At 48.2% G+C, this 14,313-nt stretch overlaps 1 protein-coding gene across 7 annotated transcripts in view; it reads left to right on the forward strand.

Annotated features, from left to right (window-relative positions):
- The first annotated feature begins 557 nt into the window (after positions 1 to 557).
- The window catches only part of MROH2A (maestro heat like repeat family member 2A), a 44,995-nt gene continuing 31,239 nt past the window's right edge, over positions 558 to 14,313 (forward strand). For 2 of the 7 annotated variants that reach the window (XM_083588154.1, XM_083588158.1), the window contains exons 1-14: positions 558 to 1,822; positions 3,684 to 3,781; positions 5,461 to 5,603; positions 5,965 to 6,090; positions 6,554 to 6,716; positions 7,351 to 7,449; positions 8,635 to 8,786; positions 9,821 to 9,964; positions 10,927 to 11,019; positions 11,336 to 11,420; positions 11,893 to 12,006; positions 13,587 to 13,660; positions 13,846 to 13,965; positions 14,063 to 14,173. In XM_083588154.1, the coding sequence (XP_083444280.1) occupies positions 3,751 to 3,781; positions 5,461 to 5,603; positions 5,965 to 6,090; positions 6,554 to 6,716; positions 7,351 to 7,449; positions 8,635 to 8,786; positions 9,821 to 9,964; positions 10,927 to 11,019; positions 11,336 to 11,420; positions 11,893 to 12,006; positions 13,587 to 13,660; positions 13,846 to 13,965; positions 14,063 to 14,173 (1,455 nt within the window). In that variant the 5' untranslated portion in view covers positions 558 to 1,822; positions 3,684 to 3,750. Of the gene's footprint in view, positions 1,823 to 3,451; positions 3,782 to 5,460; positions 5,604 to 5,964; positions 6,091 to 6,550; positions 6,717 to 7,350; positions 7,450 to 8,634; positions 8,787 to 9,820; positions 9,965 to 10,926; positions 11,020 to 11,335; positions 11,421 to 11,892; positions 12,007 to 13,586; positions 13,661 to 13,845; positions 14,174 to 14,313 lie in introns of those variants that run through there. The other 5 variants (XM_083588157.1, XM_083588152.1, XM_083588153.1 and 2 more) reach the window with 5 other exon arrangements.

Raw genomic sequence — 14,313 nt, forward strand, 5'->3', positions numbered from 1 at the left:
TACTAGATTCTGGCTCCTGTAACGTCAAAACTTAAGTCATCTGCGAAAGCTTTCAGTTTGTATTGTTTAGCTCCGACCTGTATACCTTTAATCAGACGGTCCCTTCTAATCATATTTAGCAAAACCTCCAGGACCGAAATAAAAAGCAATGGGGAAATTGGGCAGCCTTGTCGTGTCCCTTTCTCTATCTTGAATTCCTCTGTCACCACATTGTTAACAATTAGTTTAGCCTTTTGTTCTGAGTAAATTGCACTTATACCATTTTCAAACCCTTGACCAACCCCCATCCCCTGGAGATTTTTCTTCATAAAATTCCAAGGAATATTGTCAAAGGCTTTCTCCGCATCTACGAAAATTAAAACTGCTTTAGTATTGATGTTCACTTGCAACTTCTCCAAAATGTTAATTATATTCCTCGTGTTGTCAGACAAGTGTCTACCTGGGAGAAAGCCGGCTTGGTCCTTATGCATCTCTTCCACTAATACTTTTTTTAATCTATTAGCCAAAATATCAGCAAATATTTTATAATCCACATTGAGCAGGGATATGGGTTCTCCGCCCCTCCATTTAACTCGCAGGATGGGCGGGAATTCTCAGGACAGGGCACACAGCGCCCCTCCCCCCTCGCAAAAGCGGAGTTGTTTCATCCATGCCTTGAAGATCAGAATCGAACTCGGCCGCAGCAGCAGCGTCAGAGGAAGCCCTGCTCACAGAATGGTAGAGTTGGAAGGGACCCAGAGGGTCATCTAGTCCAACCCGCTCAAAACCCGCCACCGTCAAGCCCAGCCGCAAAAACTTTGCAAGCCAAAATTGACAACTGCGAAAGAAACAGACTCTGTCTGAGGAGCTGGCCAAGATCAGGGTCCTTCTCCTCTTTGAGGGCGATTTCTGCAAGGAGCAGAGAGAGCCACTCTGTTAGGCTCCAGTCTTCGCGCTTTGTGGCAGCGTCTCTGGTGGCCCTTCTTCAGAGCCCTGCAGAAATCCCAGCCCTGAAGCAACTTCCTGTTATTTGGATTGCCTTTGGTCTGATCATAAGCAAGGCCAGTATTAGTGTTAAGGGTGAGGGGGAATATATTTTATTCTCTTCCAGTTGCCAGCCTGTGTATATAATATTTTGTTAACATTATTGTTCTGAATGTCTGGGGCAGGGGACAATTGAAAGCAGGCCTCCCCCAACCTGGCACCCTCCAGGGGTCACTGGACTCTTAACTCCCATCAGCTCCAGCCAGGTTGGTTGGACGTTGATGGGAGTATCACCATCACAGCAGGGGCTGATGGGAGTTGGAGTCCAAAGCATCCAGAGAGGCACCAGGTTAGTAGTGAAGCTGCTTTAAAGGAATGGTGGCAATGCAATAATATTGCATTGTAGCAGAACCGTATGCAGAAGTGGCTTCTTTGTTTTCTAATGACAAAAGAACAGATTAAATTGCACTAAGGTACTGGAACCCAGAGTTTTTCAATAAAACTATCTCCCTTCCATTTGGACATTTTTGCTGGTCTGCCATCCTGATCCTCTTTGCTACCCCAGATCTAGCATGAACTCTGAAGCCTCCAGTCAGCTCCAAATCCAGGATCCTGTTTCGTGGGACCGTGCAAGTAGGAGAGGAGGGGTCTGCCCTTTTCTGGGGTGCCATACCCATTTCCCCAGGATGCCCCAGGATGCTCTTCCCAGGGATGGGTTCCTCTGAGCAGACCGTCTCAGTGATGTCACAGAGCCTCCTGGGTGTTGCTGTTCCGTGAGCCAAGGCCACCCTGAGCTTGTCACTTGAGGTCACTTTTCCTGCCGGCTCACCTTCGCTCTCAGCTTCCTTCTCATTACAAAGTGAGCTGGAGGGGATCTCGAGGCCCCTTTCATGGAGAGGGAGGGAGCCTAGTTCATTCTTTTATAGTGAAGAAATCCACTAGTTTGCCATCCCTGGGACTTGATTGCTTGAGCAATCCACCAGTCAGCATTAAGATGGGTAGCATCTCCAGGCAGGAATGTGTGAATTGGTTTTGCGCATATTGACTAACTGGGGATGGCTAGATAGATAACAGAATCATAGAATTGTAGAGTTGGAAGGGACCCCGGGGATCACCTAGTACAAACCCCTGAAATGCAGAAATCTTAACTAGATCATATATGGCAGATGACCACCCTACCTCCACTTAAAAACCTGTCATGTGAGTCTGTTCTACTGTCAAACAGCCCTTACTGTCAGAAAGTTATTCCTGATGCTTAGTTGGAATCTCCTTTCTTGTAACTTGAAGCCATTGATTCGGGTCCTAGTCTCCGGAGCAGGAGAAAACAAGCTTGCTCCATCCTCCATGTGACAGCCCTTTAGATTTTTGAAGATGGCTATCATATCTCCTTTCAGTCTCCTCTGTACCAGGCTAAATATACCCAGCTCCTTCAACCGTTCCTCAGAAGACCTGGTTGCCAGACCACTGATCATCTTGGTTGCCCTCCTCTGCACACGTTCCAGCTTGTCAACATCCTTCTTAAATTGTGGTGCCCAGAACTGGACACAGTACTCCAGGTGTGCTCTGACCAAGGCAGAATTAGCTTTTTGTTGCTGCTGCTGCATCAAACGGTTGACTCATGTTAAGCTTTTGGTCCACTAAGACCCCTAGATCCTTTTATGTACTACTAGCAATCCAAATATCCTTCATCTTCTATTTGTGCAGCTGGTTCTTCCTGCCTAAGTGCAGAACATTACATTTGTCCCTATTGAAATCCATTTTGTTAGTTTTGTCCCACTTCTCAAAGCTGTTACAGTCATATTCTGATTCTGTCCTCAGCAGGATTGGTTACCCCTCCCATTTTGGTGTCATTTGCAAATTTGATGAGCATCCCCTCAATACCTTTATCCAATAAATAGATAGCAATTTCACTCTTCAGCTTAAATCTTTGCAAGAAAAAGTGGCTTGATTTATTCCTCTGCCCCTCGCCTCCTCCACCACAAGAGACCTTTGCTGTGCTGTGGAACCATTTGAATGTAGACCTTTCTATTTCCAGTTTGGGTCCCATCCCCACCAGTACACACAAGCAGGGTGTCCCCATATAAGTTAGTCTGTGCCAGTGGTCAGGGGTCAATTTCTGCCCTTAGCTTCTGTTAAGAATCTGTGAACATATGAAGAACCCTGCAGGATTGGGCCAATGGGGGCCCATCTAGTCCAGCATCCTGTTCTCACAGTAGCCAATCAGATGCCTGAGCAGAAGAGCTGGTATTATTTAGCATCTGGTGTTTGGAGGTAGAATACAACCATCATGGCTAGTAGCCATTGATAACCATGACTCCATGAATTTATCCAGTTCTCTTTTAAATCCATCCAAGTTGATGGCCATCACCGTCTCCTGTGGTAGGGAGTTCCACAGTTTAACATCATGGTGCATGAAGAAGGACTTTCTTTTGCCTGTTCCAAATCTCCCAATATCCGGCTTCACTGGATAGCCCTGAGTCCTAGATTTACAAGAGAGGGAAAGGAAACATCTCCCTGTCACTTGGAGAACCTGGGGCTTCTTTGGAGGGGAGTGGGGTATGCCTGCCCCTTCCCAGAGACCTTGTGACTTCCAATGGGGCTGACACCAGGTGTGCCAGTTGATGGCTTCCGGCTTCCATGGGGCTGCTGGTGGAGTATTTCATGGTCTTGGAGATAGGTCTTGGGAGTCTCAACATTCATAACCTGTGTGTGTTTGTAAGGGCAAGTTGCAATTGTTGAGCATTTCTTCTTGGGACAGAAAACACAGAGCAGAAGGCATATAAGGGCATGACTGACGAGGGAGAATCATCCAGTGAAGGTAAGGGACTTGGGCAGTTTGTAAAAGCTATATAGTAATTCAGGACCACTGCAACTTCAAACACAACTTCCAAGGGATCCAATGTGCATTCTGTAGGGATGCTACTTGCCATACCTCACTCCCAAAGATCACCGCTTTGATTGCACCTTAAAAAGATATGTTGATTTTACACTATTTCCCAGCAACATAAATAGTACAGTGTGCAAGTTCTCCCTAAATCAGACTTTGTCAACATGGTGCACTCCGTATGGTTTGGACTACAACAACCAGCAGCCCCAACTAATAGGGCCTAATAGTGTGGTGCAGGGGCTGATGGGAGCATGGCTATGCTTGCGGAGGCTGAATAGAAACAACGGGGAAGGAAAAAAATTTAAAACAAGTATCAATAAACCATTGCAGGAGATGTGCTCTTAATTGCTTGCATAAGCCTGACAGAATAAAAATGTTTTCAGGGGGCGTTTAAAAGTTGGCACAGAATACAACCGCTGGTTCTTCCTATGTCTTTCCCTAACCCTGAGAGGGAAGTTAGACAGAGAGACAGAAACTGGCCCCAAAATCACCCAGTGAGCTTCATGGCTGCATGGGGATTTGAACCCTGGTCTCCCTGGTCATAGCCTGACATGAACACTTGTAGAGGTCCTTCTCATTTACCCCTTCTGCTCCTCTTATGTGGCTCTTTCGTCCTGCCTTTGGCACCCTGGCACCCTCTAGAATACGACTCCCAAGTGGCCTCCAAAGGAGCAGCCAAGTGGAACATGCCCCTTTGGGTCAAAAAAGGGGTCGCCACCCCACTGTTTGAACAAATGTAGTGTTTTTCTGCTCACTGCAGCAAGAGACAAACAGTTATGATGAGTGCTGTAAATCAGGAATGCTTCACGTGTGGTCTTCAGCATAGAACCCTAGAACTGTAGAGACCCCAAGGGTCATCTAGTCCAACCCCCTGTGATGCAGGGATCACAGCTAAAGAATCCCTCAGGCGACCATCCAAACTCTGTTGAAAAATCTCCAATGAAGGAGAGTCCGCCTTCCAAGGTAGTCCGTTCCACTGTGAACATGTGATTGGCCTCCAACTCCCATCATCCCTGGCCGTGCTGGCTGTTAGACCTGAGAGGAGATGCAGCTCATCAACATCTGTATGGCCCCAGCTGTAAACAGCACTCAACTTTCCCCTTGTTCCTTTAAAAGGGTGCTGAAATATACTCGGAGTTGAGAGTGGATTTCATGCTCTTTATTCTTTATGCTCTTTATTCAGTTCATAGTGGTGAGGAGGAATTGAAGTTCCCCTAGAATGTCTGCTTTATATACATTATTTACACAATGGGCCCCACGTGATTGGCTAATTCCAGGATTCTCCTGTAGGCCAATCAGGTTGCGGATTCACTTCCACCTGGAGCTGGATTGGGTGGCTCCTATGGACCAATCAGACTGCTGCTTTCTGGACCCTATTGTTCTAGGACCAATCAGACTGCTGCCTTTTGGATCCTATTCAACTCAGTACATAACTGGTGCAGAGAGTTTTCACCAGACTTTGCACACACACTCATTGCTTGGTGGCAACGAGGTCTAGAACCTTGAGACCGCCCAGGCCTTCGGAAGTGCCACCTGCAGAACGTTGGGCAAGCTATCGTGATTCTTGTCAGCCTGGTGGGTTGCTGCAGTCTCCTCCGTCCCCTACTCAGGTCGCCTCCACTCCATCAGCCACCTCCTGCAACTCCCAGAGGCCGCATCCCAGAAGGAGGTCATCGTCTGCATTGTGAAGGCTGCTCGCAGCCAGCCAGCTGCCACGATACCGCTTCTCGTAGTGATGCTCCAGCAGGACGAGGTAGGAAAAACTGCTTCTCTAACTTAGACCGTTTTCCAAGACCAGTTCCCCCCACCTCAAGTGCCCTTCAGAGATTTGGGACCACAAATTCCATCGGCCCCAGCCTGAGAATTGTAGACCAAATCCTCTCAAGAGCACCAGCACCAGTTGTCAAAGAGTTAAACTATATAAGTTTTTGCAGGCATCTGAACGTAACCCTACTTTGGGAAGCTTTTAATGTTTGATGCTATATTTTTGTTGGAAGCCTCCCAGAGTGGCTGGTGCAACCCAGTCAGATGGGCAGGGTAAAATAATAGAGATTAAATGGACTGGTCCTTCCCTCCATGCGCAGAAACTCTCTCCCTCTCTTTCCTTTCTGCAGGCTTCTGCCTGGCAGAAGGTGGCCATCTATCGCAGTCTGCAGGCCATGATGGAGCACGGCCTGGAGGTGGAGCCCGCCGGCCAATTCATCCTTGCGGCCTCCAAGCACTTGAGGGCATCTCCAGATGTAAGGATACCGCAGATGACTCCCAGAGGCATCTCCTTGCTTAGTGGTTAATTCTGGGTGGTTGTTGTTGCTTTTAAGACATCCCGAGGCCAAACCCTGCTTTGCAAACTCCCAGCCATGTGGTAGGCGAGCGGGCCGGGATTTTCATCCTGCCTCCTTATTTTATCAATTGCATTTATCTCCCACCATTCTCCATCCCGTCCCCCGCACCAAGGAGCTCAAATGTACAAACATGGTTCTTCCTCCTCATTTAAACCCCATAACAACCCTGTGACTTAGGATAGGCTGAGAGGCAGTGACTGGCCCAAGGCCACCCAAGGAGCTTCATGGCCAAGCGAGGATTCGAACCCTGGTCTCCCGGTGTTCCTAGTCGGACACTCTAACCACTATGGCACACCGGCTCCCTTTGCTGCCAGGTTGCTGGACATTGTGCTTCCGAATCTCATTTCCGCCCTCTCAGCAGGAAGTGCCCCGAGAGCTTCAGGCAGCGGCAAGCAGCACCCTGGCCACCTTTGCCTGCCATCACTTCCATCCCATAATGATGGAGCTCCAGCACCAGCTCAAGCCGTTTGCGCCGCCAGATGAGTTCACTCTCCTGACCCTGGGGAAGATCGCAGCCAACAATGGTACAAGGGCAAGTTCCTGTTAGAATTCCTGTTGTCAGGAACTCATCCTACACTTGAGTAGGACCCTGGTAGAGACACATGCCCAACTGGCATCTTCTTTCCCTCTTGGTCGTTCGGGAGCTTCAAAAGCTTTCTTCTGCCCGAACATCACAGCAACCGATGCCAACAGACACCGGCACACTTAGGGAACCTCAGAGTCTTCCCAGCTTGCGTAACAGACCTCAGCAACTCAGCATTTTGGCTAATCTACTTTATTTACATATAAGCACACATGGAGCACTGCAACATGGCTCCCTCTCTCTCTAGCATCAGACAGCAAAGAGAAAGAACAATGGACAATAGTCCCACTTCACGGAAAACAGTAACACAAACATCCTGTTTCCGTCACTTCCCACTCTGTGGAGTTAAAACATATACCGTCATGTGATAGACAACAATCCCATGACTGCAGTCATGGAGCAGGAATTCTCCTGACAGTTCATCTTCACCCCTGTCCTGATCCAAATTGCCAAGAGTCCAATATGGCTTGTGATCTGTCCCGGGAATCTCCTTGATAAAACCCAGGGGTGGTTTCATTCCCCAACCCAGGGTATGATCAAGCACACTTCCTGCTTTTCTGCCCATCTCTCCTCAGTGTACAGCTGCGTCCCTTTCCTGGGCATCACCCTAACCACCCTCCAGACCGCCATGCGCCGGATCGAGGATGGACGGAGGCGCAGGGCTCTCTGCACAGGTGGGTCCTGCAGGGCCTCCTTAAGCGATGCTTTGCAAACTTGGGACACTTTACTCTATGGTCTTAACCCCTTCGTGCATTAACTAGAGTTAAAAGCATGTTGGTTATATGAGGCTGAGTTATCCCCACCGTTCTCACAGTGGCCAACCGGATGCCCATTCAGGGAAGCTTGCTAGCGGAACCTGAGCACAGCAGTACCCTCCTCACTTGTGGTCTCCAGCAACCAGCTTTCAGAAGCATTGCTGCCTCCATCTGTGGCAGCAGAGTATATGCATTCTGGCTAGGAGCCATCCATAGCCTTCTTTTCCTCCATGAATTTGTCCTGTCCTCTTTTAAAGTCAACAAAACAACACCACCACCACAAACTGGCTTATAAGTATAAAACCAAATTTACTAGAATAATAACTTTATCCTGAGCAAACCATTTTGTATGACTGGGTAAGGTATAGTATGAGACTGATATTTTCTAATTTTTATGGTTTACCACACATTGTAATTGGAGTGCTATTTTGTATCAAGCAGCTTTTCAGACTGTTGAAGCGTGTAGTGAAACCTGTAATATATCCGGAGAACAGGTCTCCTTTTGCCCACTCGCATTATTCTCATCAGGGTGGTGGCTTTGATTTGCCTTCCTGTGATTGGTCCATGCATACAGCTTTGAAAAACAGCTTTGAAAAACTTTTTCATATTCTCCAGTGTGCTACCCCTTGCCACGGGGTTGCCATTCTGTGATTGGACTTACGCTACTTGTTGAATGGTTCATTTATCCAGTCTGTATAACGTTTATTGCACTTGTAACTTGTTAAGATATAGTTGTACATTTATCCACTCCATGTTTACAGTATCTCCTGGCTTTGTTTTGCACATGGCACCTTAGTATGTTTGTTGCTTGAATGGTTACAAGTCTATCTCGATTCTAGTTATTATTCTAGTAAATTTGGTTTTATACTTGTAAGCCAGTTTGTGTTGTTGTTGTTTTGTTGTATTATTATTACTGTCACCACATTTGATACTTTGTGTATATACTCTTTTAAAGTCATCCAAGTTGGTGCCCATCAAAGCCTCCTGCAGGAGTGAGTTCCACAATTTAACTATGGAAGCAGAACTTCCACCTTGGTTAACATGCTCTGCCTTTCATTTCTCTCTCTCCACCCCCTTCTCTGTTACCTGTTTCACATTCCCAAGCTCTGGAGCAGATGTGTGGGGCAATCCGGATATACCTGCGGACCTGGGAGCGAAGCTCTTACCCCCGCATCAGCGTCCAGCAGTTCTCTGCCTACCTGCTGCCTCTCTACTCCTGCATGACCCGAACTTGGCTCCCTGGATGTGATGCACAGGTGAGGGGCAAGGGGCGATCAGTCAGCCCCCCCCCATAACCAGCAGGATGCCTTCAATCGACCCTCCCCTGGGACTCTCTCCATCTGGGGAGGGGTTGTGGATGACTTTGCTGTCTCCCCAGGGATCATGCTGCTGGTCCTTGGTTGGAAGAGGGACACTTTCTACAGTGGCAAGATTTTGCAGCCTAGGGTAGAGGTGACTGGTCTTTTTCAGACCGATGGTCACATGATCCACCTTGCAGGGGCTGCAGGTCACTGGACATTTAAAAAAAAAATTAAAAGGGTTTCATAGGGCAGAGGACTTGGGAGGCCCGAAAAAACTTTTAGCACCATAGTATCACAGCACAGGGACCACAGGGCTAGTCAGTAAAATGTGTTTTTTTTAAAATACAGTGGAACCCTGGTTCTCAAACGCCTTGGTACTCAAACATTTCGGCTCCCAAACACCGAAAACCTGGAAGTAAGTGTTCCAGTTTTTTCGGAAGCCGAACATTTTTCAGAAGCCGAAGGTCCAATGCAGCTATCGGCTATTGTTTCCAGGGCACCTGCGCCAATCGGAAGCCGTGCCTTGGTTTTTTGAACGTTTCAGAAGTTGAACGGACTTCCAGAATGGATTACGTTCAAGAACCAAGGTACCACTGTAGTTAAAAAATGGACAGATTTTGGAGGGCCTTGAGAAGGGGCACAAAAACATCTTGGCATCACAGGATCACAGCAGGTGACCTCTTAAATTTAGAACTTAGTTTTGTTTTTTTTAAAAAACTCACCCTCACCCCTCTGCTGCGCCCACTCACCAGCAGTCAAATAGCATCTCACACTTCAGTCAGCACCAACCCTTTTTCTGCAGGCAAGCTGCAGAAGCAAGCAAACTGACCCAGGCCAAAAACATGTGTGGTTTCCTGCTGGCCCCCCTAAACTAGCTCTCTGCCCTTAGTGACTGGGAGAGGACCCTGCCCTGTCACCAGTGTGGAAGGTGGGTTTCCCATCTTGCCTCCAAAGGTCTTGTGACAGCTGCTGCCTCCCCACCCCCAAAGGTCCAGCTGGCAGTCTTGAAGACTCTGAGCCCCATCCTGCGACTCCTGCTGCCCAGGACAGACTTCCAATCTCAGATCTACAGCGACATCTCTCTGCTCTTAGCCCAGTATGATAGCAGCACGGAGACCTTCCTCATCACAAAGGTGAGCATTGCAGATTGCTGCTCCCCACTGGCACCCAGGACTTGAGCAGGCCACCCCAAGCTCGGCTGCTGTAACAATTTCTATTTAGGTGTATATAGATTTTATTTGTTTAAAAATATATATATTGCCGTGATTTTTGTGGTGTGGGGGTGGTCTTCGATTGCTTGCCATAAACCCTGGAGAGGATAGGCAGCTGCGGGGATCTAGGGCCCCTTCATCTCAGTAACTGGTTTCAGGGAATGAGCTGTTGTGCTCATTATTATGTATTGAAGTTCTCACCCTGGGCCAGCAGGGGGATACTGTAGATAGTTCAGGTCCACATATGCAAATAAGGGATCGAAAGTGACGTTCAGTGATTGGATACTTGCAGAAAATGATTAATGTTGCGTTCTAGGGGAGCTCTATATAAGCAGGCTGGCTGAACCCTTCAGTTCAGTTCTGTTCGGGCCTGTGAATAAACAAGAGCTGTTTGAAGAATCGCTGTGTCGTCCGATATATTCACCCACAACTTAACAGTTTTTGCTAATAACAATACTAATAATTTATTGTTAATATGCCACCCGTCTGACTGGGTTGGCCCAGCCACTCTGGGAGGCTTTCAGCACATTAAAACATTCACAGCAAAAGATCAAACATTAAAAACTTACTCATACAGGGATGCCTTCAGATGTCTTCTAAAAGTCAGGTTGCTTTTTTATTTCCTTGACATCTGAAGGGAGGTTGTTCCACAGGGCGGGCACCATCACCTAGAAGGCCCTTTGCCTCACTTCTTGCAGGGAGGGAACTGCCAGAAGGCCCTCAGAGCTGGACCTCAGTGTCCAGGCAGAACGATGGGGGTGGAGACGTTCCTTCAGGTATACGGAGCCGAAGCCTTTTAAGGCTTTAAAGGTCAGTACCAACACTTTGAACTGTGCTCAGAAACGTACTGGCAGCCAATGTCATTTTTCTTATGCCTGTTGCAGATTCTGGGCCAGATCCTGGAAGCGTCTCTTGTGAACAACAACCCTATTCCAAGGGAGCATGTGGGGCCCCTCACCTGCGCTCTGGTTCGCCAGGTGAGAGGGGGCAAATTTTGGAGCCGGTGGGTGAGCCAACCCAGGAGGCAGTTGGCAATGGTGCTGTAAGAACATAATTTGAGGCTGCTGGATCAGGCCAATGGTCCATCTAGTTCAGCATCCTGCTCTCACAGTGGCCAAGCATATGCTCCGATGGGAAACCCAAAAGCAGGACCCGAGCCCAAGATTTGTCTACTCTTTTAAAGCTATCTAGGTCGGTAGCCGTCACTTCCTCCTTTCAGAGTTCCATAGCTGAACTACATGCTGCAGGAGCAACAAATCACTGACAAAATGCCAACATCCTTCCTCCCCTTAGATCTGCATCAGGGGACAGAAATGGCCGCCTCACCCGCAATGTGAGGAGAACTTCAAAGAGATCGCTCGCATCTTCCTGCGCCTGGGTATGGACAGAAAGAGGGGAGGCTCCCCATCCCAGCTCAAACCAAGGGGAAGAGGGTGAAAAACGGCGGACATCCACCCCATGGGCCCCTACACTTACTGGGAGCATGGGAAGTCTAGCTCAATATTCCCTACACTGACTGACAGCAGCAGCTCTTTGTGGGTTTCAGGCTGTAGACATTCCCAGCCCTGGCTGGTGATACCATCGGGGATTGAACCTGCAGCAGGCAAAGCAGGTCCTCGAGCACTTAAGTTTCTAGTCCTCATGGTTCCAGATCAAGAGCTGATTTGAATAGGAACAGAGGAAGCTGCCTTATTACCAAGCCAGCATTATCCACACTGACTGGCAGCAGCTCTCTGGGGTTTTCCAGATAAGGAGTCTCTCCCAGCCCAACTGGGGATTGAACAAGGGACCTTCTGCGTGCAAGTCAGATGCCCTGGCACTGAGCTACGGCCCCTTCTGCTCCCCCACAGCCCGTCTGCACCCCTCTGGGCTGATGGGGGTCTTCCAGGGGAAGGTGGAGGAGCGCCAAGAAGACGTCTGTGCAGTGCTCCTGGCTTTGTTCTCTGAAATTGTTGGTGCCCAGCGTAAGTATCTGGAGAGGAAGGGGGTCTAGTCCCATACAGCTGCCCCCCCGCACCTTAGACCCCCAACTTCCCTCCCAGGGTAGGAGCATTCTAAGAGTGTTAAGTGAGGAAGAGAGTTTCTGGCCCAATTGCGAGGTAGGCCAAGGCCACCCCCTCTTCTCATCTGCAACAGGAGGAAGCTGATAGTTCTGGTCACCCTTGCAGGGCTGTTGTGAAGATTACTGAAGTGATATAAGGAACGGCCCTTGGCTGGTTTGGAAGAGCTGTCTGCAGTAGGACAGCCTTTAATTGAAGAATTGGTTAGAGCCTTTGCTTAAAACCCATAATTATTATTATTAATAATAATAATAATAATAATAATAATAATAATAATAATAATACAGTGGTACCTGGCGTGCTCTGGTCCATGGGGTCACGAAGAGTCGGACACGACTAAACGACTAAACAACAACACCTCGGGTTACAGATGCTTCAGGTTACAGACTCTGCTAACCCAGAAATATTACCTCGGGTTAAGAACTTTGCTTCAGGATGAGAACAGAAATTGCATGGCGGTGACAGCGGGAGGCCCCATTAGCTAAAGTGGTACCTCAGGTTAAGAACAGTTTCAGGTTAAGAATGGACCTCCAGAACGAATTAAGTTCTTAACCTAAGGTACCACTGTATTCTTTTTTCCAGCCTGGGACTCAAAGTAGCTTACACCAATTAAAATAACACAGATAAAAGACTAAAAACATATAAAAGATAACATTTAAAAATGAATTAAATTTTAATAGAATTAAAACAATATAAGAAAAATGTATTAAAATGCAGGTAGTGAAAATAAAGTGACCACTCTGATGAATTTGGGGAGTGTGCCTGTTTTTTAATATCAGTTATGCTTAACTTAAAAAAATGATAAGAATATCATAATATTATGATGATGGATAATAACAAACTGATGTGAACTGATGGTTGCCTCTTGTTCTTGTTAATACGTAATGTCATTTGTATGCTGCCTTTCCACAGTTCAAACCATGCTCCAGGCGGCTTCCAACATGGAAAAAAATACATCAATGCGACGTAATAAAAGTAGTCATAAGCTATAACTGCAACATTTAAAAATACACAAGCAAACTGAGCAATTTCCACATAAATCACAAGAGCTAAAATAAAGATAACAAAAAACCAACAACAATAACAACTCCCCAAGCAACATTATTTTTCCTCCAGGTATTTATTTGTTTGTTGCATTTGTGGCCCATCTTTTTCTCCAATGATCTCAGAGGGACTTACATGGTTCTTCCCCCTCCTCATTCGATCCTCACAATAACCCTGTGAGGTAGGCAAGGCTGAGAGGCAGGGCCTGGTCTCCAAGGTCACACCCAGTGAGTTTCATGGCCAAGCAGAGATTTGAACCCTGGACTCCCTAGTCCTAGTCCAACGCTCTAAACCACTACACCATGCGCTCTCTCGCTCTCTCATTGGACTCTGGCTCCCAGAAGTCCCACTATGGCCAATGGTCAGGGAGGAGGATGAAGGGGGCTGGGCTCCCTCAACGCCGGGAGGGAGGCTAAGCCTTACCCGCCTTTCTCTTCCAGTGCCTGAGCTCTGGAGCAGGAGGCAGCTGTGCGTGAGGGTAGTCAAGGCCGCTCTGGGGGACGACAGCACCAGGGTGAGAAGGAGAAGGGATTTGGGACTGCCAGCAGCAGGCCCAGGGACTCAGTCCTCCAGGTTGCTGTTGAGTCATGTGCCGTGGGTGGGACAGGGCCCCAAACACTTTGAAGTGCCTCGTGGTGCACCTCTGCCCCTCTCGGGTGGCATGGGACATTGTCTTTCCCTGCCCGCTCTGGCTCTCAGGTCCGCCTGGCCACGCTCCGGGCCATTGGGAGGCTGCTGCGCACCAGCTACCTGGAGAGAATCGAAGGCTGGCCTCTGAACTACATCTCCCTGCAGATGGCTGTGTCTGCCCACCAGCTGGTGAGAGCGCCCAGGGGCCCTGCCCTGCCCTTAAGAGGCCTGGAGATTTCAGGGGAGGGAGGTTGGGGGCAATCTCAGGAGCCTGTTCCTCTTTCAGACGCACCCCACACTGAGCCTCCCCTTGGGCGGCTTGGAGGAGAAAGCCATCGGAATTGCCAGCGCGGAGGTCCTCCACATCGCTGTGGCTTCAGGAAGGGGCACCAGCCAGGTCAGGGACCCCTTGAATTCGAGAATCGAACGGTGGCAGGGGAGATGGGGTTTCTAGTTCGTTCTCTCTCACACGTTTTATTGCGTTCAAGATCATAATCATTGGGGGAAGTAAATTAAACCGTTCACATTCCTCAGTGT

Source organism: Podarcis filfolensis (assembly GCF_964270895.1).
Source record: "Podarcis filfolensis genome assembly, chromosome: 15".
Lineage (NCBI taxonomy): Eukaryota > Metazoa > Chordata > Lepidosauria > Squamata > Lacertidae > Podarcis > Podarcis filfolensis.